Genomic DNA, 26534 nt, shown 5'->3' with positions numbered 1-26534 from the left:
CCAATGAGGATAGAGCATTCATGCACCCCCTAATGTCCGAGTCTTTTTCTTGTGGATTGGCTCTGGAAACAGAGGCTGACACCACAGTAGGAGAGGCTTTCCTCTTCAGATCCTTCCTATTTCCGGATCCATCAGTGCTGAGTACTGAGGAGGCAGCTTTATCTTTCTTCCTTGCAGATTCGCTCAAGGCCTAAACTGGTTTCTGCGAAGAACCTTGCATTTGCCTGGTTTTGGATGGTTTTGCTGGCAGAGCTTCTCATAGTAAAATTGCTTGAAGGCTGTTCTGACTCTCTCTTTTTCGCTCACGTTGCAAAAGATTGAGCAAATCAAGCATTCCAACAGGGAGCGCCCCTCATTCCTACATGCCAGGCATCTGGCATGTGCATCAGATGCCAGACACACAGCCAGACATGATATGCACATTTTAAATCTGGGGTTTTTAGTCTTTGGTTCCACCGCCTTTGCACCAAAAAACTTATAACTAACTTACTCTATAATACTAATACCAAAACTATTAACTACTGGACTAACTAAGAAACTATGAACTAACTAGATCAAACTAGCTTCAGATCCAGGAACACCCTGGAGCAGTTTCTAGCCCGTTCAGCTGGTGACGGCTGGAAGGAACTGAAGCAGCTGGAGAGTCACCCCACTTTTATGCCCTCACCTTGGAACGTTCACAGAGGGGTGGGGGGGTGAGGGAGGCACACGAACACTCCAACGACTGCTAGCTAGAATTCCATAACTCTGGCTGCACTGGTGGGAGCATTCAAAGAGTTGGAATATGCAGAGGACCCTTGGAGAAAAACAAATGAGTCCTGCATAGCACACTGAGCCTCCATAGATCAGGGCTCTAGCAAGCTAACTACAGGAGGATGTGTATTTCAGAGTTGAGGACCCATACTGATGCCCAGCTCTACTTGTTTTAAAACAGGTGACCGGGACCTTGAGTACCTCAGCAGATCTCAGTTGAGGGAAGAGCGATGGTCTAACAGGCTTGCCAGGACCCAAACAATTTAGGGCTGCAAACTTTACCCAGAAAGCCAATTGGTAGCCAATGCAGATCACAGAGAACAAAAGTAATGTTCTCGCTAGGGAAAATACAATTTAAGTTATATTCTGAATCACCCATTTTTCAAATGGTTTTAAGGAGTACTCTTAGCACACTGTGATTGGATGATATTTTTCATATATCCCATATACACAGAAAACTCTAATCTGTGGTTGTCATATTCTCTAATTTAAAATAAAAAAAAAAAAAGCTTTCAAAAGTCAATCAGTACTACTAGCTAAAAAATAATAGCAATATTTATGTAGTGCATAGAACTAATGTAACTATCTCAGGTGAACAACAGGAAAGTCAAATTGAATTAATAAATAAGTGTATTCAAATTGCCAAATTAAGAAAGTGCATTATACATTTATACAATCCTACTGTTCTGGGACAAATAAAAGAACAGTAACTTAATAAGCCTATATATTCACATTTTCCCCAAAACAGGGCTAACAGCTCCAGGGTATATATTGTTACTATATTTTCAGAAAACATGAGAGGAAAAAAACTTCTACAAATTATCACAAACCTGTGTGACACCAACTCGCACTTCCCGATTGACAGACCCTCCTACTTTCAACATCTCACCACCGCTTTTTAGGAATCCTGACCCTCCTCGAAGAAACCCTGTGGCCATAAGTTCTAGGACTTCCTCCAGTGTAGCCCGCTTCACGTTTTGGCGCATCACTTTTGGAAAGAGAACAGTAATCATTTAATTGTATGCTTTTTAAAACAAGACAATCTAGCCATCTTAAGACGCACCGTTAAATATTCACATCATTCCTGCCATCATGAATCCATTTTTAATCCTTATTTTTTCTGCATATTTATTATTATTTTATTTATTTGAATTCTCAGTGGAAGACTCTCACCTGTGCTCTTAACCAAGATGCTCACACAGCTGCCATAGCAAAAGCAAAAACAAACTACAAGGATCAAACCATTCAGATCTGTCTCCAAATACTGCTGCCAGCGTCCACGTACAGAACCACAGGTCTATGCCTAGATGTGAAAATTCTTGAAGGGAGGGGGAAACACAGTTGAAATGAAAGGAGATGGCCAAGTCTAGCATCTTGGTGCCCCACAGTAACATGGTTTGGGAGAAAAGAAGCACTCTGCATTTCTCCCTAGGAATTCCCTGTGGCCATGTTGAAGGAACAAACCTGATATGCTGCAGAGGGTGCCACATTCAGTACTTCTCAGCCATATAACATAAGTTCATAAATAAAGCCTCATTTTTAAAATAATAGAATCCTCCCCCCCTTTGAAAGGGTTTGTGTTTCAGATTTGTGTGTGTGGTGATGGTGGGGGTTGAGGAAGTAAGTAAGAGAAAATAAAATAAGATATATGGACCTAATTTTAACCTTTAATATCGAGAGCGATGCATCACTATAAATTCACACATTTTAAATTACTCATGACTGTCCTTTCACATGCATGCACAATAATAGCTTTTTCTTACATAAGGTAATATACTAGTGCACATCTGAGAGATCAGAATCTGGTTCTCAAGTCATGTCTACACTAGGAATATTTTGGACCCATAATTTCCAAATGGATGCACTCCACCTGTGGTAGTGCCAGTGGAGGCTTTAGCATAGACAAAGCTCAGGTGTTTTGACTGCCATGGTTAGATCACACAACCGTAAAAATGCCTAAGCCAGTCTGACCCTTGCCTATATTACATCTTCCATGAGTGCTACGGCTGTGGAACTATGCCCCTTTGAGAATGATGAAGCCAATCAGTCTGACCATAGACAGGGCTTGAACGTGCAATTTCAAGCTTTTTTTTTTTTTTAAGGTAACAAAAAGAGTATTTTAGGTCTCATTATTCTGAGATTGTTAAACTAGATATTTACTCTTCTACATATTTACCACAATATCTGTCTACAAGGGGCAGAGGATGACATAGGGAGGTATTCCAGCAACTACACATTTTACAAGATGGATCAGGCTACAGTTGTGATGGTTAAGACTATGATTTAGTCACGGGTATTTTTAGTAAAAGTCATGGGCAATAAACAAAAATTCATGGCCCGTGGACCTGTCAATGACTTTTACTAAAAATACTTGTGATTAAATCTTGGGGGGGGGGGGGTGTTGGAAGGCCGTGGCTGATGGGGGGGGAGTCCGGGATGCTGCTGGGGGGCCATCTAGGGCCAGTGGCATGAGATGCCAGGAGCCACAGACCACGGCTGCTCCGGCCGGCTGCCTGGGGACCACTGCCTGGGGCCGCAGACTGCAGCTGCTCCGGCCACCCTGGGACCACTGCCGGGCGCCACCAGAGCAGCTGCTAGTGTGGCTGTCCCCGGGGCCACTCCAGCAGCGGCTTGTGTGGCTGTCCTGGGGGCCACCTGAGCAGCTGACCCCAGAGCCAGCTGCTTGGGCGGCTGTGGGGTCAGCCACACTGGCCCCTGCAGAAGTCACAGAGGTCACAGAAAATCATGGAATCCATGATTTCTACGACCTCCATGACAGATACGGAGCCCTACTAATGGGTGGGAACAAGTTGGAGATCTATATGTACAATGCTAGTCTTGAGGAATCATAGTTGAGATCTTAGCTACTGTGCTTTTGTTCACAGTTTTGTTTTCATGTTTTATGCCAGGTGAATTACCTTTTTGTAAGTTAAAACTAAACTACTGCCTTTATCTCCTTATGGGAATTTAATAGGAAATCCACAGACTTCACTCATTTTAAAATTTAAGTCTACAAAAAAAACCAAAATCCTTCCATGAACTGAAACAATAACACCATGCCATGTGGTCATATAATGCAATACCTGTGGCTTGTTTTGGTATCAACGCTGTAGCCATGACTGTCCCCAAAAGCTTCGACACTGCAACTCGTACACCATAATTTGAATTTTCCAGAGCTTTAAAGCAGAGTGTTGCTACATTTTCTAGCTCAGCAGTCCACATAAATACAGCTTCATTTTGTAGTTCCAGTAGGCACTGTAGGGAAATAAGAATTATTGAATACTACTACAACCTACTTTTTCCCTTCTGTCATTAAGCCTATGCATTAGGTTTATTTGGCAGACGTTAATATGGACCCCTTCAGATTGGTTTTTTGTTTTTGTCTCTCTCATTAAATCCCAGATAACTTAGCTGGAGTAACCACTGAAGAAAAACCATGGGAATATGCAAAAACTTCAAAAGCATGGCACCTCTTTTGTTTTAATATACTCATCTAGCCTTGAAATATCTGAAGTAAATCACACTTTCAGCCTCCTTTGTGTACAAGACTGTAAGGGACACCTAAGAGATGAAGACAGATCCAAGAGTCGAAGGACCTCTGATACTCTAAACTGAGCAGACTGTGCTAGTCATAGCTGACAGAGGCCCTCTTCAGGCCTTCTAGGAAGAAATATTATCCTATTCTACATGTCAAGATCCATAATGTGTAGTCTCCCCAGTCTAATGAGATTTAACATCTCAGACTGACTTCTTGCTGAGAATCTGTGTAACTCTCCACCTCATCCGTATTCTCCACCAGTCTGTGGGCAAAGCTTGTACTAGTTCTTTTTGTGTGTTTTCATTGTTGATTTGGAGTAATCAAATCAAAGTATTCTAGTTAAAAATTAATATGCTGCATGATATATATCTGGCTTTAACAAGTATTGTACAATTGTAGAAATGGTTCTTGTCTTGAGGATTGCGGTAAAACTAGAACTCCAAACCTACATTTGTGAATAAGTTTGGATGTTGGAATGTGCGAAAGTTAAATTGAAATTTAATTTCTTATCTCCAACTTGGATTTAGAGAGCAGAAAAAAGACCTAGTAGATCATCTGCTTCATCTATCTGTCTGTGCAGCATTATTCCCGAAAATACATCTTGAGTGCCTTGTTTTAAATGACTAAAACTGGAGAGACTAGCTTTTGAGGAAAGATTAAAATAATTATTTATAAATAGGGTATCTTGACCAAGAAACAATAAAAGAGCAACCTGAAAACAATCAATAAATATTTGTAGGATGTAAACCTCAGAGGACAGGAATTTAAGATGGAACAAAAGTAGAGAAAGATACATTTTTAAAATTGTAGCTGAATATCGGGAACTATCAGGAAAAAAATTAACATGTTGATCTATTAAAAAGTGGAATAGTCTCTTAAGGGAAGAGGTAGAATCCCAGTTACTTGGAACATTTAAAGCTAGACTGGACAAGGCACTAAGAAGTGTACTGTAGAGATCAATTCTGTATGTTTAATTCCTATAATTCTGGGATACAACTTTAGAAAGACAGATTCACACACACACACCCCCCCCAAAAAAGGCAGCTTTTCCCCCAGCACCAATTATTTACCATTACACAAAAAAAATAAGTGGATTGTTATTTAATCACATTTATTACAAGCTAACATAAATACACATCAGAGTTTATGGAAGTACCGAAAAGGCACCATGGCAGAGTGAACAAATATTCCTCACGACACCAACCTCCTTATTCAGGGGTTAAAGTACTATAAAAGACTTATCGGTATGGGGGCAGGGCCTCAGGCGGAAGGGGCAGGGATGCGGGTCAGCCTCCGGCAGCCAGCCTTTCCACACTGCCTGGCCTGCGCCGCCTGGGGCTCCAGCCGTGATTTAAAGGGCCTGGGGCTCCGGCCACTTCAGCGGCGGCCGGGAGCCCTGGGCCCTTTTAAGGCGCTGGGCCCTGGGGCAGCTGCCCCTTTTGCCCCCTCCACCCACCCGTCAGCAGCCCGGGGGGGAGGGGAAGGCAAAGAGGCAGCAACGTTGAAACACTGCCGCAGCAGCGCTTTACATCAGCTGTGTACGGGCCGGTACCGGCAGCTACTTCTTACCGGTATGCCGCCCACTTTCACCTGTCCTTATTCCTCCAGACTGAAAATCATCAGTTATAAAACTCAAAAGCAAAATTTGCCATTTTCCCTATAACTCACTTTGTGGCTACCAATTTTATATTCAAATAGCACCAAGTGCTATGATTTCAGAAATGTACCACACTACACAATAAAGAACAGGCAGCAAGCCCAACTACAAGGAACCTAGCATCCAGAGCACAACGAATATTGGATTTTTAAACCTTATAAAAAATGTACCTACCTTAGCTACTGCACATCGTACAGCCATAGATCTATCCGTCAGCAGAGATCGGGCATTCTTATAAATATCACGGTGGCATGAAGCTGCTGCACCACCCAGTCCATTTAGAACTTTCTGTAAACTCATTAATATTTCACTTCGGCCCTGAGACTGCATACATGAAAAGAAAGCAAAGGGGTAAAAAAAGCAATTCACAATCAACAGCTCTTCATAGTTATTTGTACCCCAAATATCAGCATTATAGTTGTATCACCTTCTCTTTTTTGTGGCTGTATATATTGGTGTGCATAGATGATACAAACTCATCAATTCAATAAAACCACTTAAGATAGCTAGAGACTGAACAAATACCATGAAATTATTGTGTAGTGTTCATGTAGTTGAAAATGCTACATATAAGTATGTAAAATGGTCTCAGTTATTATAGGCCACATAGCACGTGTACGCTCACAGTATAGCAAGAGCCCCCTGTCCTTCCTGGCTGGTGTAGCGAGAGCTCCCTCTGCTGTTTCAATCTACTTCAAGCACTGGGTATATGTATAGTAATAAACATATGTATTAATGTGCACTTTCAATCGGGTGCTGGAACAATTTGTAAAATGGGAGTGCTGAGAACCATTGAACCAAATTGTAAGCTCTGTATATGATGTAAACCACTTCAAGTCAAAGGGTTCTGACACACACCCCCCACACAGCCCCCACATCCCTAGTTCCAGCATCTATGCTTTCCATATGAAACAGGAATAGAAAATAGTACACACGCGGCCGTTGCTATTGTAATTGTGCAATCTTAATGTTGGATTCAATCTACTAGTTTAATTTTTTGCATTTTATTTCTCAGATATATTAACAAGGGAAAAAAATGGGGGAGGGAGAATCTATAACTATTTGGTTTACATAGTTCATAAGCTCCATCCACAAAGCTTTCAACCTGCCAATACACATTTAACTAGCTAAACACATATGCATCTTTTCTTAAATGTGTAATTTTGTACTTGGCACACTCAGTATTCAAACTTCAGTCTATGACAACTGTGAAATCAAACTTTTTTTTTTTTTTTTTTGGAAATCTAGCTAAATTACTATTCCTTAATGAGCACATGGAATGTTTCCACTTAGACTGTAAGCTCTTTAGGGCAGGGACCTAAGTTCCCTGTAAGCTGCGTGGCCGCGCAGCAGCCTATTTACTGATGCACAGGCACCCAGGGAACCTGCCCAGGGACCTGCCGGGGGAGAGGCACACCTCCCCTGGCCTTCCCCTAGCCTGCCCCCCAACCTGTGATGTGTCACACATCACCTTCATATTGGTGCACATAACAAAATTCATTCTGCACATGGGTGGGAAAAATTAGAGGGAACACTGGCAGAGACTGTCTATTTTGTTGTGTGTTTTTCATGAAAAATAAATAGCTGTAAGACTAGGAAACGGTGTTTGTTAAACATTTAAAAACTCAAAAAGAGTTCAACAAAATGAGCTCAAATTTCTCTCCCACTGCCCCCCAAAAAACATTAAGATGACAGCAAACTCAATAGCCTCAGCTGAAGTTTTTTTCTGCAAATCCAACTCAATACAAGACTGTTTGTCAGGGGGCAGATTCAGCAGCCAGCACAGTCCAAATAAGCCCTATGTACTCAGGCTTAGGTCCAAATCCCTTTCTTCAGGGTCAGGTTTACTAATCAACAGAAGACACAAAGGTTCAAATACATACAAAACACTTGAGAATAGATACTTTTCCACTTTCTGCCAGCTGGAAAGGGGCGAGGACACATCCTTCTCCAGGAAGATAGCTAGCCCTTCCTGTCTGCTATGGAGAGCCTTTCCCAGGTCCTTCCCTGACCCTGGATTCTCAGTAGTAGGGCAGACTGCCTGTTTACAGCAGCTGCTGCTTGCAACTTAGGCCTGTCTGCGCTACAGAGTTAGGTTGACGCAAGGCAGCTTACGCCGACCTATGTAAGCATCTACACTAAAATTTCACTCCCACCGACGTAACTGCCCTGCTATATCAACTTAATAACTCCACCTTCACGAAAGGTGTAGAATCAATGTTGATGTAGTTAGGTAGACACTGTGTTGCTTATATCAACTGTTACTGGTTTTAAGAAGCCGTCCCACAATTTACTGGCTTTAAGAAGCCATCCCATATTAACAGCACAATCAGTACCATTGCTCTTGGACATGTACCACCAACACAAGGAGCAAAGCTTGTAATTACTGCGGCGACTATATGCCAACATAAGTTAGGTTGACTTAACTTTGTAGTGTAGACATGGTCTTAGAATCACAGGACTCTTGTCATGTGCTCCCTGAACTCAGCCCCTCAATCTTAAAGGACCAAGCACTGAACCAGGGTGCAAGGACATGTACATGTGACACAGGACCAGCACCTTGTTACAGGGGCTATAACAGTATTTTAAACCATTTTGCAACTTTAACAGCTGCAATCACAACTAAGTGACTGCTATATAATAGTCACATGCCAAAATTTTACACCACTTACATAGTACAACTATATGTATAGCTTTATACTGACATGAACCATACAGACAGCATCTGTTTGCTCAGTTCAGTGAAAAGCTGTGAAGACATTTTAATTAAAAAAAAATAGTTTGGACTTTAAAAAAATCCCTAAATGTGTAGACCTAAAATGTTCCTGTAACTTACCTCTGCACTTTTCAGAGACTTTAAGAGATTATTAACAGTTTCTGGAAAAGAACTGCCCAGCATCCTGCCCATTTTTTCATAAAAAGCTCCAACACATGCCACTGCAGCCCTACAAAGACAAGATGTCCCTTAGAAATCTCTTTGTTAACGTTTAACACACAACTAGCAGCAGACTAGGAGATAAGGAAATCTATTTTTTAAATGTACAGTATGTTGTTAATCATCTTCTATTACTAAAATTCTATTTATTATTCAGTGGTTATGTTGGTTGTTTACTCTATATTTCGCTCAACCTAGATAGTGAAAATAGAGTGATCAGCTACGTGGGGTTTGCACGGGAACAGGGATGCTTCTGAGTTGATCCATTGGCAGGATTTTTTCCTTCGGCCCAAATCCTGTGTAAAATTAAGCATATCATTAAATCTTTGCAGGTTTAAGGGTTTAAATGGTTGCCGAAAACAATCTTCAGCCAGTCAACAGAAAACAGTTAAAGGTCAGCAGTACGTTCCTTACGTTTTGATATATGTGCCCCGACAACTGAAAAAAGATAGAAGTTTTGCTGTTGGTTTTCTTTACATAAAAATTCAAAATGTGTACAATGTTGTACAATGCAGTTAAATTTAGATACGCTAAAATCATTGGGTCAATCAATTTTTTGCACCTGCATTTTTTCCTTTTCCTGATGTTCAGGTACTAGAATAATTTGGTTCTTTGGAGTGGGGTTTTTTGTTTTGTTTCATTCTTTTGGAGGGTGAAAAGAGGAGAGTTGAGGCAGAAAGGATTTTAAGCAATTTTGTGTTTCAATTAGACATACAAATAGTTCCAGAAGCAGCTTGACAGAAGCAGCTCCCGTGCATCCCAGGCCCCTGAGAATGTGTAAACTGATATCACAAAGGGACAAGGCTTTCTTCGCTTAAAGTTTTTAAACATATGCAGCTGAGAATGCTCAACAATAATTTTTCAATCACTGATAGCATATTATCCAACCAGCTGTTCATTTCAAACTTATCAAAGCACATAACTCCTCATCAAGGACACCTTACATAAAAAGTCTGCCATTTCAAAGTTCAGCTGTTTTTGAATAACCTGAAAGGGAAAAAAAGGCTGTTGGGATATTCTTTAAGCGGGGAAAGTAATATGTTTGGGAATTCATAATAAAAACTGTTCTGCTCAACATTTTTCATAAAAAAAGGCATAAATCAAGCAAGGAGAGCTTCAACCCAAAGGGTAAATATTTCAGATAGTTGAGTATGTAAAAACAAAGGGTTGTAACATAAATGGTTTTACAACCTTAAGTAGTATTTCCTACCAGTGAGCCTGCTAGGACAGTGTTTCTCAATGACCAATCCTTGGACCAGCGGCGATCCCTGAGATCTCCCTGACACAGTTTAGGAAGGCAACAAGCCAGTCACTGTTATCAAAAAGGTTGAAAGACACTGTGCTAGGATACCTGAAATGTGAGCTGAAGCTAAACACACAGAGCACAGAGATTATCTATTCAAGAGACACACACTGTATGCTACAGTAGATGAATACAAACAAACAGCGAACACTCTTTCTGAAGAGTGCCTAACATTAACAATTATCTCTTGAAATATGAAGTCCATGTTAGGGTTTAGCCTGCAAGGTTCCATGCACCTTTTAATTTGGGGATCAGAATGTGCCTGTAAATATTTGAGAAAATCCAAGTAGAGGAATTTGTCCATTTGTTATTCTGTCAGGCATTAGCTTTCCTCTGGATGACAAATGTAAAAATTAGCCCAGAGTAGAAGCCATTTCCTTACGTGTAAGAAAGACTCTTCAACTCCAGACAACCACATGAATCTTTGTTAGCTCTAAATCCTTCTCTCTACACTCCCAATCCTGCTCTTGTTATGTCTCATTTATTTTTATATTCCATTATATATACATATATATATATATATATAATACACAAATACATACACATACAGATTAATGTAGAGATATGAAATACTTTATAACAAACATTCCCTACTCTTAAGGCAACATTTTACTTACAGTTTGGTCGATAAATAGGCAGCAGTATCATCTTTATTCTTGATAATGTCATTACATTTATCAAGTGTCTGAAAGACAGTAAATGTATCGCCAATGCTATAAAGAGCTGCAAGATTTTTAGCCAGTAATTTACGTGTGGGTGGCCCAGGAGAACTGCTGATGAGTCCAGTTAGCTGTTCCACAAGCTTCTTTTGTTTTTCCTTGACATCTGTCTATTAAAGGAACAAAATTTATGTTATTATATTCTTTCCATTCATATGTAATTCAACATTTCTACCAGTTTCCACAAACTTTGAGGGACACGTTTTATGTTTCAATCTAAAATACTCTACACCTGCACATACAAATGCTAAATGGAAATATACAAATGGTTGCTATTGTTGAGTTCTTACTGTTTCTATCATATATCATTTAATACAATATTACTTCACAGAGGGTCCTTTAAGCTCCCAGGACTGTCCTCCTTTGCCATTTTTCACCTCTTTTTCCTCATCATTAAAAGGTCCTGCACTAGAAGAGAACAGTTAAACTTTCCGAGGTATACATATTACTGAAGAACTGTAGATCCTCCTATGTATTGTAGTTTGTAAATCTATAATTTCAGACTGAGCACAAGCAACAAGTAAATTAATAAGCACAGGTATTTACAAAACTACAAGATACAGTAGGAAGTTTATATATGCACTTATAGTTAGTTAGGGCCCTGTGTAAATCACAAATCATTTTGTTTTAGACAATTCAGGACAGTGTAAATGGCAAACTACTGAATTTTATGAAGTTTGCATGGAATTAGTTTTACAAGTAATGTAAAACATTAGTCAATTTCAAGAACAGAATGAATTTCACAAGTAATGTCAGTCAATACCAAAGTGTCATTCCATCTTTGAAATTGACTAACACTATTTGGAAAATTCATCCTGTCCTTGAAATTAATTAGCTAAGGTTTTCTTTTCTTTTTTTTTTTAAAGTATTAAAGACTTTCTTGTAGACAGTTTGCCTTTTACCTTTTTAAAAAAAATATGTCGGTTGGTGGCATTTTCATGATTTCTGTGCACTACATGAAATCGTGATTTACAGAGGGGCCTACTTCCAGTCACTCTGAAAGTTAGCTCCCAGATCCTACTGCCACTGTTAGGGATGTCCATCTGGTACCCTTTCATGTGTATGAAATTAACATGACATTTTTAGAGAGAAAAATAAAGAGAGAGAAATAAAGTTACCTTGTTGGCAGCTACAAGCACTTTATCCAGAAATCGCAACCACTCAAAAATAAAGACCGGCCTCTTTGCTTCTGTGATTTGAGCCAAAGCTTCTTCATTTAGCAACAAACTATGAGCCAGTTCCATCCTTATTTAAACTCTGACTTCACTGTAGACTCCTGTGTTGTCTCTAAAATACAGTTAATGTACAATGTAAAGCAATAAAAAGCTTTGCTACAATATTTTTTATTTAATGCAAATTACAGTTTTCAGAGCAGAACTGCATTTTAAATAGACTACAGTATCAGACCCCAATACATTTATGCTTGTGTTTAATTAAGTAGTCTCACAGAAGTCAATGGGTACATCTATACAGCCTGCAGCAGTGAGCTTCTCAACCTGGGTTAACAGAATTGGGCTTGCAGGGCTCATGCTAGAGCTCTAAAAATAGGTGTGTAGCCAGCTCTTTGAACTTGCAGCTTGGGCCAGTGTTCAAGCTCTGAAGCCTAGGAAGGGGGATGAGCTCCAGAGCCTGAGTTCCTGTCTAGCGCAAGCCCAAGTCTGTCAACCCGGGCTGCAAGGCTCACTAGCATGAACTGTGTAGACATACCTAATTGGACTAGTCACATGCTTAAGATTAAGCACGTGCACGTGTATTTGAGGTATAGGGACCTTAAATGTCAAAAACAAAGTACAGGCAGCTTCAGGATTTCAGAGGTTTTTCTGCCTGGCAAAGAATAATGTTGAGGTCCCTGTAAAAAAGTAGTAAAGAGAAAAAAAGAATGTTACTAGTCAGGAGACTCTACTTCCCTTCCCCTCCGAGATCTTAATTATCCCTTTATCGTCTCCAAGGTACTGGATACCATGTAGAAGAATACTCCATGGGGCCTTGTAAAGGAGTCTGGGGAGCTTCTCTTTGATTTGTGAGATCCAGGATGCCCTTACCCCTTCCAGTTGAAGGGATCTCCTGCACAAAGTACATAGTCCATAAATTGTGTTTAATAGAACTAGAGCAGTATAGTTGTATGAAACATGCATTTCACCAAGTGTAACTTCATCCACATACCTGACAATTTACAAACCCAGAGAGAAGTACTCTGCAGACCCTATACTTTTTTATTTTTCCTACTTTTCTATTTCTCCTATTCCCTTCTCCTTTTTTGTCCTTAAAGATAAAAAAGCAGGGAAATTAAATGGAAGAAATGTGCATTAAACCTATTAAAATGTATAAGTTAGGAGTCTCACCACATTATTTCTGATATGTTTCATAGATTTTAAGGCCAGATTTATACATTTTAAGGCCAGAAGGGACCATTATATCATCTAATCTGATCTCTGTGTCACAGACCATAGAATTTCATCCAGTTACTCCTCTATTGAGTCCAATAACTTGGATCTGACAAAAATTCATCTTTCAGAAAGGCATGTAGTCTTGATCCAACGGTTAATCATCCTCACTGTTAAAAAATTCATGCCTTATTTCTCATTTGAAATTGTTTGGCTACAGCTTCTGGCTGTGGTTCTTGTTATGCCTTTCTCTGCTAAATTAAAGAGCCCTTTAATTTAATAGGGCATTTTCTCCCTGTGCTGGTATCTATCCACCATAATCAAGTTACCTCTTGATTCTTTTTTGATAAGCTAAATAGGCATTTTTTCCAGACCTGCAATAATTTTTGTGGCTCTTCTCTGCATTCTCTCCAATTTTTCAATATCCTTTTTTTAAATGTGTACACAAGAACTGTGTGCTGGGTATACAGAGGTAAAATCAGTTTCCTACCCCTACACTACCCTCTGTTGAAACATCCAAAAATCACATTATTCCTTTTTGCCACAGCATTGCACAAGAAACTCATGTTGAATTGTTTGTCCAGTACGATCACTAAATTCTTTTCAGAGTCACTTCTTTCCAGGATACAGTCCCTCATTTTGTAGGTATATGACTTTTCATCTGCCTGTATTAAAATGTGTTCTGTTTGACTGGGCCCAGTTTATCAAACAATTCAGATCACACTGTATGATTGCCCTGTCCTCATAATTATTTATTATTCTGCCAATCTTTGTATCATCTGCTAATTTTATCCTAACCGACTTTACACTTACTTCTAGATCATTGATAAAAATAATGAATAGCATCAGGCCTAGTACTGATCCCTGAAGAACTCTACCAGTAATACCCCCATTCTATTATGATTCCCTTTTGACAATTACTTTTTGTCAAGCTTTTTTGTAGGCATCATGGCAGAGGAGACTCTTGTGGAGGGATGTCAAGATGGATAATGAGGTAGTTTTGTGAATGTTCATAGGGTGCTCTTCCCAAGCATGAGGGGCAGCAGAGGAGGAACAATGAAGGTGTTAAGTTTTCAAACAAGCAAGCAGGCAATGGAGGCAGGCACCGTGGCTGATCAGAAATGAACACCGGTAGCTCAACAGCAAATGAGAGATGATAGGTAGGGTGGGGATTGACTGCAGCTAGCCTTGAAAGGGAAGAGAAGCAGTTTATGTTGGATGTGACAGAGAAGGGGGAGCCAGTGGGAGAAAGACAGGGGTGACATGGTCAAAGTAACAGGCTAAGAAAATGATCTTTGCTGCAGCATTCTGAACGGATATGCATTATTTGAGAGCGGTATATAGCTGAAAGAGGGAACGTTGTCTGGTAGTTTTAGAACAGCAGAGAGGGAATAAGGACATCCAAATTCTATTCCCAGCTCTGCCACTAATTTGTTGAGTGACCCTTAAACAAGTCACTTATTCTACCTATGCCTTGGGTTCCCCATCTGTAAAATAAGTATAATACTAGAAGGATGTGGAAATCTTGGAAACAGTCCAGTGGAGGGCAACAAAAATGATTAGGGGGCTGGAGCACATGACTTATGAGGAGAGGCTGTGGGAACTGGGATTGTTTAGTCTGCAGAAGAGAAGAGTGAGGGGGGATTTGATAGCTGCTTTCAACTACCTGAAAGGGGGTTCCAAAGAGGATGGATCTAGACTGTTCTCAGTGGTAGAAGATGACAGAACAAGGAGTAATGGTCTCAAGTTGCAGAGGGGGAGGTTTAGGTTAGACATTAGGAAAAGCTTTTTCACTAGTAGGGTGGTGAAGAACTGGAATGGGTTACCTAGGGAGGTGGTGGCATCTCCTTCCTTAGAGGTTTTTAAGGTCAGGCTTGACAAAGCCCTGGCTGGGATGATTTAGTTGGGTTTGGTCCTGCTTTGAGCAGGGGGTTGGACTAGATGACCTCCTGAGGTCTCTTCCAACCCTAATAGTCTATGATTCTATCTGGGCCCTCAGATACTACAGACATAGGGGCCACAGAAACACCCAGGTATACAGGAATAAATCTTGTTGATTATTGTTTAGTCCCAACATGCTGCTCTGTACCATTAAATATATAAACATGTATCCCCTGTCCTTATTCATACGGGTGCTCAGTTCACTCAACACACCAACTGTTGCTTATGGAGTGGTATGATGCAGCAGCCTTCATCGTGAATATGGAGGTACAAGCCCTGGAAACCACAAATCTTAGGATGCAACACACACAGGTCACAAAATATTGCTGCGGAGCCACGCTACCCTCCAGGTCCGTCATCCCCTGCACGATGAGGTGCCAGCCCCATGGCACCATCTGCCACCTCTGCAGGGCCACTCCACCCATTGGGAGCCGCCATCTCCGGTGCTGCCGGGTCTGGTGAGTTTCATCGCCAGCCGCTACTGGAGCCCTGCGCCAGGCCGGGCTCTCGGCGAGCCCCGCACGCAGGGCCAAGCTCGCAAACCGCCCCGCATCTGTCACTGGCACCGGCCAGGCCCGTCTCAGGCTCGCCGGGGCTCGGGGCAGGATTTCTGGCCCCCGTCCGCCGCCCCCTTCCCGGCAGCGTCTTCCCACCCCCGGCCCGCGGGCACCAGGCACCCACCGCCCCGCGGCCGCTCCCCGGGTGCAGTCGAGCCCCCCGGCCCGCACTCACCCGCAGGCTGCGGCCCCAGCAGCGCCCGACGGACCCCTGACAGCAGCGCACCGAGCGAGCCTCCCTCCCGGCGGCCGGAAGAGCCGGGTCGGGCCGGGCGCGGGCGCAGGCGCAGCCCGGGACCCAGGAAGCGCCTGAGCCCAGAGTGCGCAGGACGGAGAACGAGCGAGAGAGAGCGAGAGCGCTGCGGGTGAGGGGCCGCGGGGAGGTTTTGGGGTGCGGTGGCTGGGGATGCTGGGGGTGGGAGGTGTTGGGGAGGGGTGACTGGGATACTGGGAGGTGGTGGCTGGGATACTGGGGGTGAGAGATTTGGGGGTGGGGTGGCTGGGGATACTGGGAGGGTGGCTGGGGTGGTGGGAGGTTTGGGGGTGGGGTGGCTGGGGATGCTGGGAAGGTGGCTGGGCGTGATGGGAGGTTTTGGGGTAGCTGGGGATGCTAGGGGGTGGGAGGTTTTGGGGTGGGGTGGCTGGGATACTGGGGGGTGGTGAGAGGTTTTGGAGTGCGGTGGCTGGGGATGCTGGGGGTGGTGAGAGGTTGTGGGGTGGCTGGGGATACTGGGGGGTGGCTGGGGATACTGGGGGGTGGCTGAGGGTGCTGGGAGGTTTTGGGGGTGGGGGCTGATTGTGCAGGTAGTAATTGGGGGTTGTAAACTCTTAAGTTATGAAGCAAAGCAAAAGCCACTGAACATCAGACTGGCTTTATTTTTACCTGATTTTCAGACTGTGGGTTATAACTTCCAGATTTTCACAGCTGGAATTCTGCAAAAATGTCTTGTGTTTGTGGTAAAAATGGAAAATGTTGACCCCATGCTTTAGCCCTCCTCCCTCCCCCTTCAAAAATGTGTCTGTAATTTTACTTAGAGAGACAAGGTGGGCAAGTTAATATATCTTATTGCACCAACTTCTAATTTTAATTTAATTTTATGTAAGTGACACTTTTTGTAACTTTTTATTTCAGTGGAACTGCTCAGGGTAGTAAGTTAAGCACCTGCCTAAGTATTTGCAGGATCAAGACCCTGTAAGAATACAAAAATATATTGAATTTATTAGGGCAATTTTCTAGGGAATTCAAGATTAAGATGTAAAAGCAGCAAAGAATCCTGTGGCACCTTATAGACTAACAGACGTATTGGAGCATGAGCTTTCGTGGGTGAATACCCACTTCGTCCCCTCTGATACTTAAGATTAAGATGGATACTCCTTTTGATTTTATAGCATATGCGCCAATAAAAAAAACATCAATTTGTCTTGTGAGCTTGAATGGCTAAAGAAATTTTGAGATTAGAAAATGTAGGTGTAACTGCCAGGTTAGTTGATTTACCAAATGGGTCATCTCCATGGTAATGGTGCAGAAAGTTCAGGATATCTGAAAATTTTGCCTAAATGCACAAAATCTGAACAAAGACCATCAAGCGAGAATATTAACGGGAGCCTAAGCTTCATTAAAAGAAGAGTGAATTGCCTGATGCCTAGTTTTTCAGTGCCCAGATGCCAATCCTGGCAGAAAAAATTTGGAGAAAGAAATTGTAATTATCTGATGATGTTTAAAACCTCACAAAAGATACAGATTCACCCATTTGTCATGTGATATTTATTCAGCCAAGCAGTGTTTAAAACTAAAGAGGGGAAGAGCTGCTTTGAATTGTAGACTGCATGGGCAACCATGGAAGAAAATTAAGCCAAAAATACCAAATGTGGATATCTAGGAAAAAGAGGGTCAAGTTAAGTCTAGATAAATGCATCAGAGCAACTGACATAGTAGTCTTTTTTTTTTTAAGTGTAACCCTGCTAAAGCAACAGTAATCCCCAAGGTGAGGCTGCCATAGAACTATGCTGAGCAAGAGACGAGATCAAGGATGATAACTGAAACATTCATTTCTACCCCCTGGTAATTCACAAAATATCAAATGATAAAACTGCTGTCAGTCCCTCAGTCTAGTAGTGGTTTTTTGGCACTTGTCCAGTACTGAATATAGCAAATCTGAGCCAGTAAGTTTATCTCAGTCCAAAAACAGTCGTCTTATTTCATTTCAATTCATTTTTAAAAGGTAAAATGTGTAATAAAATATTTTCATTCGTTATAGGTAAGAGGATCTGAACAGAGTACACATATTAAACATGGAAGAAGAAGAAGATGACTATATGTCTGATTCTTTTATTAATGTGCAGTAAGTAGCTTGGCTAAGTAGATCATACACATCTACATCCAGTAACAATACTGATCATTTTGGGGATTTACTCATTGAGTTTTTCACTCGTGTTTATGAAGAGCCTGTCATCCCTGAATCAACCATTCTGTCAATTTCCAGGCATCTCATTAAGGGCCAGATCCTCTTATCATTACTCACACAAGTCACAGGGAGATTTCACTGGGATGATTCAAATGAGTAAAGCAAGCAGTATTTTAGCCAAAATGAAAATTTAGGCCTAATTTTTCAAAAGTGGCTATTGATATTGGATGCCTCAGTTTAAATATTGGATGCCATTTTAAAGGGTCTTGTTTTCAGCAGCTGGTTGCTCAGTACCTTCTGAAAATCAGGAGGACCCTTTAAGGTGTCTCAGATTGGGCACCTCAGATCACTAATTACTTCAAAAAATTGGACCTCCCCCACTCTGTGTACTTTATTTTTGCATTTACCATGCCTCTACTCCTAAATATAAATTATTTGTAGGTGGCTAAGGTGAAAAGTTGAGGAGCACTGTATTCCTTACAAGTCCTCACCAGTTCTGTTGTAGAGACATTATATGTCCAGGTGGAAATGGAACTGAGGCAAGATTGGCTGCTAATAAAACTCTTCTAGTAACTGCCATTTCCCAGCATCAACAAAGTAGCCTGAGATCCTAAACAAGAAAGAATCCATCTGAGCTGTATAGTAGTCTAGCAGGCAGGATAAATACCTCTTTCTAAGGATTCTTTCCTTAAGAGCTAATCTTTTAAACTGGTTAGTTATAATATAGACAAGAGCATTTCTGTAAGGTGCAACCAAACACTTGTATTGAGCTGTATGGGATCCCCTTTGATATGTCACTTGCATTGCAGAGGAGGAGAGATAGGAGAACATCCAGATGGAAACACCATTTTGACTGTTAAAAGTTTACACATAGTCTCTATTTGCAATTAGATTACAGGATAAGTAATACAATTATTGTCATTCTTAAAGCCATTTAAAGGCTTATTCAAGTGAAACGTGTGTTTGCAAGATGTGGTAAAGCTACAAGAATTAGCATGGGGGGATTAAGCGACAAGTTGTGTAGCTGAAACGACTTTTAACCCTTTTTTAGTCTAATTGAGCAGGTTTCAGGTTCTCCATTTAAATGTCTGACCTTCACCTGTAGGGAGATTGTTATGGAGGAAATAATTTAATTTCTTTTTTAAGGAAGTTTAATGCACGTTATATTTGACATTTTAGTCATACATCAGAAAAATCAAAGTTATGTTTTCCATGGACTAGAGCAGCCACCATCTTAGAACAAAGTTACTTGAGTTTTCATAGTGGAAAAAAAAGACTATGGACCTATTTTCTTAAGGTTTTCACATATTTATAGTTCAAACAGCACAATTAATTGTATTCAAATTCCTTCCACAAACAAATAGTATGAATTAGAAGTTTTGGCCCAAAAGATAATTTTTTAGTCCATTACAAGCAATTGAAAAATAGGGTATTAGAATGGAGGTGCAGTGATTCAAAGATATGGAGAACTCAGACCTTAAGATTTTCAATGTAGGCCTCCCCAGTCTTAAAGTCACTCCCCATTCTCAAGTGGCAGCTATATATTTCTCTGAAATTTGGACCATGACAAAAAGAAATTTGACCAAGAAATTTGGACCTTGACAAAAAATTGATTACCCCTGCACTAGAGGTTGCTTATCCAAAGCTGATTCTATGTCCTCACTGTTTCATTGTAATGGATTATGTTGCCATTAAACATTTATTGCCTCTTAATTAAAAAAAAAGACAATATTAATACTTATTTGTTCCCTTAGACAGGATGTCAGGCCAGGATTGCCAATGGTGAGGCATGTGAAAGAAGCTATTCAAAAAGAAGAAAAGCAGAGGGAAGCTAACCAGAAAAATAGACAAAAGAGCCTAAAAGAAGAGGAAAGAGAGAGACGTGACACTGTGTTGAAAAGTGCTTTAGGAAACGAAAACAAAGGCTTTGCTTTGCTCCAAAAGATGGGGTACAAAAGTGGGCAGGCCCTTGGCAAGAGTGGTGAGTTTGTTAACTTCTAGAATTTAGATGTATGCCCATTTTTCAAAATGTGGGTTTAAAAGGGTACCTGTTACTAATACCGTTCCACCTTCTCTCTGGATGAATTCAATGAATACCTCTAGAAGGACTCCTGCTTGTTAGGGTAGTTCTTAACTGCCACCTTGGCACTGCAGAAGAAAGGACAGAAGGTGAGAGCAAGCCCTTAAAATCTCTGAAATAAAGAAGGTGAGGGATATAGGGGAATTGGAGGAGGAAGAAACAGTACTTGCTGCTAACTAAATGGTATTTCAGATGTGGATGATGTTTTACAAAAATCTTACTATCTGTAGCAGGGCATAGCCTTTTGAAATTGGTGTTCCTTCCAAGCAAGTAACTTTTAAACATTAAAGAACCTATCTCCAATCTGCACAAATTTACGGCTTGATTCTGGAAAGGGATCTGTGCACACAGACACTAAGTCCTTCTGCACGGAGCCCTAGGGAAGCAAAAATGTCACCTGGGATCTATCCAGAGTAAATCTCTAGGGGATGAATAAATGTTGCACTCCATGAGTGAAAAGTGAGGCTTAGGTAGTTAACGTTTGTAAAGTGTCTCAAGAATCTCATATGAAAGATGCTACAGAAGGGTGCAATGTATTATTAATTATTATTATTAATTACTAATAATATGTTATGCCTGTCAAATTAAGCTGTCCTTCTTTGGTGTATAGGGAAGCAGCCTGAATGCAGCACACAGCAACACTACAATTCAACTGAGAAAATAAGGAATGCCTGATCCACCGGTCCATTGTCAGTGCACCTTGATGCTTGATTTAGCCACCTGTTAAAAAAAATTAGCATAAAAACTAATTGTTCAGTGGCAAAATCTTATGTATACTTGGATAGGCTGTGTTTATGATTTGGGGAGAGACCTGACTTCATAAGCTGTCTGCCCTTTTTTCCTACAGGAGAAGGCATTGTTGAGCCTATTCCTCTGAACATTAAAACAGGTGTGTAATATTTACCTCTTTTAATTGTTGGAGTTCACAGTCTCTCAATTGCTCACAACAGTGTTTTGAACTTAAACAGGCAGAGGTGGGCTTGGTCATGAAGAATTACAAAAGCGGAAAGCAGAAGAAAGGCTAGAAAACTACAGAAGAAAGATTCATGTGAAAAAACAAGCAGATGAAGATGCTGCAGATCAGTTTAGGTAAAACGATTTATTTTCATGTGTCGTTGTAAACATTTTCAGGTAATGTAAAAAAGGATCCGGGTTTCACGCTTATCTGAAAGTGGTACTAGCTGCCTCAGGTTTGACTATCATCAAAATGTCTTATCAATTCTGAATAACATTTGTGTGATGATTGGGCCCTGGGGAGGGTAATTACCAACCATTTAAAAAGAAAACATGATTTGACACATGAAAACCAAAATACATAAATTCCCTCTGCTGTGCCCCTTAATTACAATAGATATTAGCAATGCCCGGGGGGGGGGGGCAGAACAAATAATGTACCTATTGCCATTTGTTAGAGGGTGCAACTTAAACCAGAAATCTGTTTTTTAAACTATTTAAATGTAGCCTCCTCAAGGAAGACACATATATACATATAAGTTTACAATGACGTTCTTAAGCTTCAGCATGGTCCTGTTTAGGATGGCCTTCTCTGATCCCGTCAGAGGACTGTACGCCTGTACAAAGGCATAACAAAGAGTTACAAATGTTGTGGGGAACTATGGTGTGTCTAAAATCTCAACTAGCTTTACATTACAATAAGTTCTTGCCTATAATGTGTGAATTTTTTATCTGCCTGTTGATTGTAGCTAGCTACTTTTTTATTGACAGAATGAGATTCAAAAGCAAACAAGAAGAACGTAAGATAGAAGGGGACCTTAGAAAAAGCCAGAGGGCCTGTCAGCAATTAGACACACAAAAGGTAAAGCTAATACACTGCTTTGGGGTGGAAGGATGGTTTATAGTGTAGAGCTGGCTACAAATTCTTCAGTCTTCATGTACAACAATATTATTCACTTCTTAACAGTTTTGTATAATATTGGGTGTTATTGGACTGAAGTGGCAATGCTCATCTCCCTTGGATGCTCTGTGTTACCCAGGGACCTTCTGGTGCCAACTGGCAGAGGGCACAGGGTGCATAAGGGTTACAGGGATCTCGTGGGTCTAGTATCTACATCCTAATTCACCAAAGGATGTCATGTAAGGTCTGTACTGAAAGCCTATGGCACACTGGTGGTCATGATCATTATGAAATGTATGTATGGATAATATGTAAGGAGTTACACGTGTGTGTGTGTATATATATATATATATATATATATATATATATACACACAAAAAATGATGTTCTTACGGTTTCTGACTTGGAGCTGGTCACCAAAAGGTGTTAAACAGGTTTATTTCAAACAAGAAACTTTTCTGGCTGACAGGCTATATGCAGATTGAGTGATGTATACTTCACAATGAATGCTTATCTACAATCTGAAAAAAATACTGATCAAGTGATTGCAAAGTCTCCAGGGGGAGATTCTAGACAGGAAAAAAACAAGGTATAGGGATTACCCTTTTTACAAGTGAAGACAATGGATTGGTGGAACTATATCTGGGGGTGCAGAGGTCACCCAATTATCCTTCATTTAGGAAGTAAGTTGACCATGTGTTTGCCTTTTGAAAAAAGGATCACAGCCAGGCTTTGCTGAAAAACACTGGAAAGACTTTGGGGTGAGCTAAACTTTAATTAAACAAGGATGTGTCTTGTTAATTAAGTTTAGGCTCTGGCACATGTTATGATTTTATTTTATATTTAACCCTTTGTTTCCAATATTTCTGCATGCTATCATTTGAATCTTTGTTAAATAAACTTATATTTTCTCTGTAAACAAATCTAAGTGTTGTATCTTAAGCGGAGCTGCGATCTATGGTGTAACTGGCAAGCAGGGGTAGACTGTTCCTTTGGGAGCAGAGGATCTGGGAATTCTGTGAATGTCCAGTGGAACAGATGCTGGACACACCAAGCGTATCCTCAGAGGGCTTGGGGGTGGTGTGTGCCTATTGCTAACTTGCTAGTAGCCATCCTGGGGGAATGCTACACTGCAAGAGCCTGCGTCCCATGGTCCAATAGAGCTCATATGGGACAGAAGTTACATCCTTGGGCTTAAAGACAAGAAATACGTTCCACCTGAATTCATTTTGGTGTGTAAGCCTTTTAAGAACACTTCAGACATCAGCTAGAAGGCCTCTTCCACCTTACTGACCATTTACTACTTATATGTCTCATGGTAGCTTGTGTCAGGCTGTCAGATTGGTGGTGGTGTCTGGCTCAGAGGAGGCTACTCACCTGCTATTCCAGACAAAGGAAGAGCTTCACAGTGATGGGCATGTGCAGACTCAGGATTTTTAACTGTAAAATCATAAAAGAGCCTTCTGCCTTCTTAAAGTGGACATGGGCAATAAAGAGAACCAATGACAAAAGATACAATAATAATTTGCTGTGCAGTCTTGAACTTTACCAGCATATCTGGCACAGTTTATTTTAGCATCCCTTTAAATTTGTTTTTAAAGAGCAACAAACCCACAAATTGCCCATGCTCTGGTCCAATATGGTCTAAATTTGATCAGTTCTATTCTTGAAGCTTCAGTGTCTCAAGAGCATAATTTATAATAAAGTTTATAAGGTGGTACTTGTCCCATTATAAACTGCGTTCATCAGGCATCTGCTGGAGAAACCTATAGAGACAAAGAAAACTTTGCTTGTAATTTTTTTTATTTTTAAGGATATTAAAGTTCCCAAGGAGATTTGGTACTGGACAGAACCTGAGGAAGAAGAAAAGGATCAAGAGGAGGAAGAAAAGGATGAATACAAAGGTTCAGACTTAAGTGTGAGTGCAGAAACATAAGTTAGTATGAAGCTGTCTTCATTTGTAAAACATGTATGTGTGTGTGTGTGTTCAAATAAGTTCTAATAAGTAGCCTCTCTTTCTGCCTTGCAAAGTGATTTTGCAATACTATTAGGTAGAGTATAAAGCATGATTATACTGATTTGGAGTAAAAGAGCAAAATTAAATGATAACACTACCTCACCTTTGGGCCAAGATTTTCGAGAGAGTAGTGATTTGGGGTGTCTTATGTTTAGGTACCCAATTTGACACTTGATGGGTCTAGTTTTCAGAAAATGCTGAGTAATTGCCTCTAAAAAAAAAAGCTGGGCCCTCAAATCAGTCACTTTTGAAAATCATGTCCTTTATGCCCAAGAACCCACCAGTGTTGTTATTTTAATGAACTCAGCCTGTGGTGGAGATGGGTGGGTGATAAAAGAATCCCATCAGGAACATCATTCACTTGAAAAAAGGTATTTTTAGTTGTTCAGTAGATGAAAATAAAGAACAGCCAACACCCTTTAACCAGCTAGCTCGCCATAGATCATTGGCGCACCACAGGCCACAATTTGGAGACGTCTGCTGTAGTATCAGTTATGGTGTACTAAGGTTTCCATGTTTTTTATTGTAGTATCGTGTGATCTTCTCTTAGTGAGCCCTTTTTAGCACCAGAACTATTGATTGGCAGGGAAGACAATGCACCCCAGGGGCCCATCCCAGACTGTTCAATTGTGATTCCTACTCAAAGCTGTAAAATATATTTCTCTGTATGTATATATGTAGGTATTAGAGAAGTTACAAATCCTGACTGCCTATTTAAGAGAAGAGCATCTTTATTGTATCTGGTGTGGAACAGCATATGAGGGTAAGAGTTAAATCCATCTTGGATATAATTTTCCTTTGGTTATGTATTTGGAGCCGTAGCCTGCAATTCTTATTTATTCTTTATCCCAGCAAAACTCCCATGGAGGCCAGTGCCACTAATGTTATCCTTGAAAGTAACTTTTCTATATATCGGCTGGATTCAGTCATTTCTCCTCTCTGGGGTTTCAGAACTAGGGAATGATCAATATTGGGCTCTGAATCAGTATTTTGTGGCCAAATTGGTAACATTCTCTTCTGAGACATCCCTCATCAGTCCCACATGTACCACCTTTCTATTTTATAAGAACTTCAAACTACAACACTATTTGGAATTAACTTAATCTGTTTGTACTGTTTCTACATCACCTTTTTTCTGACTCCCCACCCCTCTCTTTTTAAATAAGGTTTAGAAGATTATAGATCTTTTCTTCCCATATCTGAAATATCAACCTTCTTTTCCTTTATACTGTAGAGGCTGCAGATTTATCTTCAAACTGCCCTGGAGATAGTTCAGCAGATCATGACTAAAATCTTCGTAATAAAAGGAACTCTGGAAAAATATTGTTGATTCACAGCAGTATTTTAAAATCTCTCCATGGGACATCAAGAATTCACACAAGTACTGCTGGTGGAAATGCATATTGAAAGGTTCAGAGCACACACTTTTGAAAGCACAGAAGCAGTTGTAGATTTTAGATTTTTTTTAAAGTGAAGCTAGTCATTGAACTCACTATTTAATAAGAATTACAGATTTACATACGTACTTAACGCTAAATAATGTAGGTGCAGGCAGGAGTTTTGCAGATTTCTACCAAACTAAAAACTGCAATTCCAGTCTTGCACCTCAGAGGACAGGCAGCTAACTGCACCAAATTATGGTTTATGATATCTGTAAACCTCCAGTTGGCGGTACCTAGGTTCATACTGCTAAATTCGTGTGTGTGTATGTGTGTGATTGTGGATAGATGGAGATTTGAAATGGACAGTACTTGCCTTTGTAACCAACATTTTAAAGGCTTCCTTGGGGGGAAAACACTGCCCTTCCTTTTCCACATAACATAAAGCATGGAGTAGAGGATAATCAGTTGACAGTGAATATTGGTTAAGTCTTTATAGTATATAGTGTTAGACACGTCATTTAATATGTGTCCTTCATGAGGTTGTCTGATTTGAATCTTAAGTTTATTTTTTTGTCAACATAATCAGCCAGATATGTGAACTCTGCTGGTTGAAAATAGTCTGACCTTGCAGAAAGTATTTGGCTTCATCAAGCTCTATGGCTTAATGTAAATATGGATGTTTGTATAGAAACTCTAAATTTCATCCATGTAGTGGGTATTTTTAAAGTGTATTGTTCATAATTAAACAGCTTTTTGTAACTATCTTTTTGTCCAACTTGGTTCCATTTAGTCAATACCTATTGAACAGTGGCAGCATTGTCCATGAGCAGCACCTGCTCATGGAAGTAAATCCATAACAATTACAGAAAAAGGAGCTGAACTAGAAGAATTAGCTTTTACAGTAAAGCAGGCAGTAGCTTGTGTTAGACACATCACAGCATTGGACTGAGACAACCACCGACACATCAGTTGTGGTGAACAGACTTTACTGTTGTAAATCTTGAAGTT

The 26534-nt window shown here is 40.5% G+C and overlaps 2 protein-coding genes across 5 annotated transcripts in view; one reads left to right on the top strand and one right to left on the bottom strand.

Annotated features, from left to right (window-relative positions):
- HEATR5B (HEAT repeat containing 5B) overlaps positions 1 to 16101 on the bottom strand; it is an 85114-nt gene extending 69013 nt beyond the window's left edge. Inside the window, exons 1-7 of one of the 3 annotated variants that reach the window (XM_039529299.1) lie at positions 15963 to 16101; positions 12024 to 12192; positions 10804 to 11015; positions 8785 to 8893; positions 6123 to 6272; positions 3837 to 4008; positions 1584 to 1741 (exon numbers count right to left, since the gene is read on the bottom strand). In XM_039529299.1, coding sequence (XP_039385233.1) covers positions 1584 to 1741; positions 3837 to 4008; positions 6123 to 6272; positions 8785 to 8893; positions 10804 to 11015; positions 12024 to 12149 — 927 coding nt within the window. In that variant the 5' untranslated portion in view covers positions 12150 to 12192; positions 15963 to 16101. Of the gene's footprint in view, positions 1 to 1583; positions 1742 to 3836; positions 4009 to 6122; positions 6273 to 8784; positions 8894 to 10803; positions 11016 to 12023; positions 12193 to 12612; positions 12629 to 15962 lie in introns of those variants that run through there. The other 2 variants (XM_039529300.1, XM_039529301.1) reach the window with 2 other exon arrangements.
- Positions 16023 to 26289, top strand: GPATCH11 (G-patch domain containing 11). 2 transcript variants are annotated; one of them, XM_039529302.1, is made up of 9 exons: positions 16023 to 16152; positions 18046 to 18129; positions 19947 to 20173; positions 21120 to 21161; positions 21241 to 21361; positions 21998 to 22088; positions 23941 to 24045; positions 24826 to 24907; positions 25379 to 26289. In XM_039529302.1, exons 2-9 carry the CDS (start codon positions 18080 to 18082, stop codon positions 25432 to 25434), a joined length of 774 nt encoding a protein of 257 aa, XP_039385236.1. In that variant the 5' UTR covers positions 16023 to 16152; positions 18046 to 18079; the 3' UTR covers positions 25435 to 26289. The 2 variants fall into 2 exon arrangements, with proteins under 2 accessions (XP_039385236.1, XP_039385239.1); XM_039529305.1 differs by lacking the exon at positions 16023 to 16152 and adding an exon at positions 16689 to 16831.
- The last annotated feature ends 245 nt before the right edge of the window (positions 26290 to 26534 follow it).

This window comes from Mauremys reevesii, linkage group 3, assembly GCF_016161935.1.
Source record: "Mauremys reevesii isolate NIE-2019 linkage group 3, ASM1616193v1, whole genome shotgun sequence".
NCBI lineage: Eukaryota > Metazoa > Chordata > Testudines > Geoemydidae > Mauremys > Mauremys reevesii.
The sequence above is the reverse complement of the archived record's forward strand: the minus strand, read 5'-3'. Positions and strand labels throughout refer to the sequence as shown.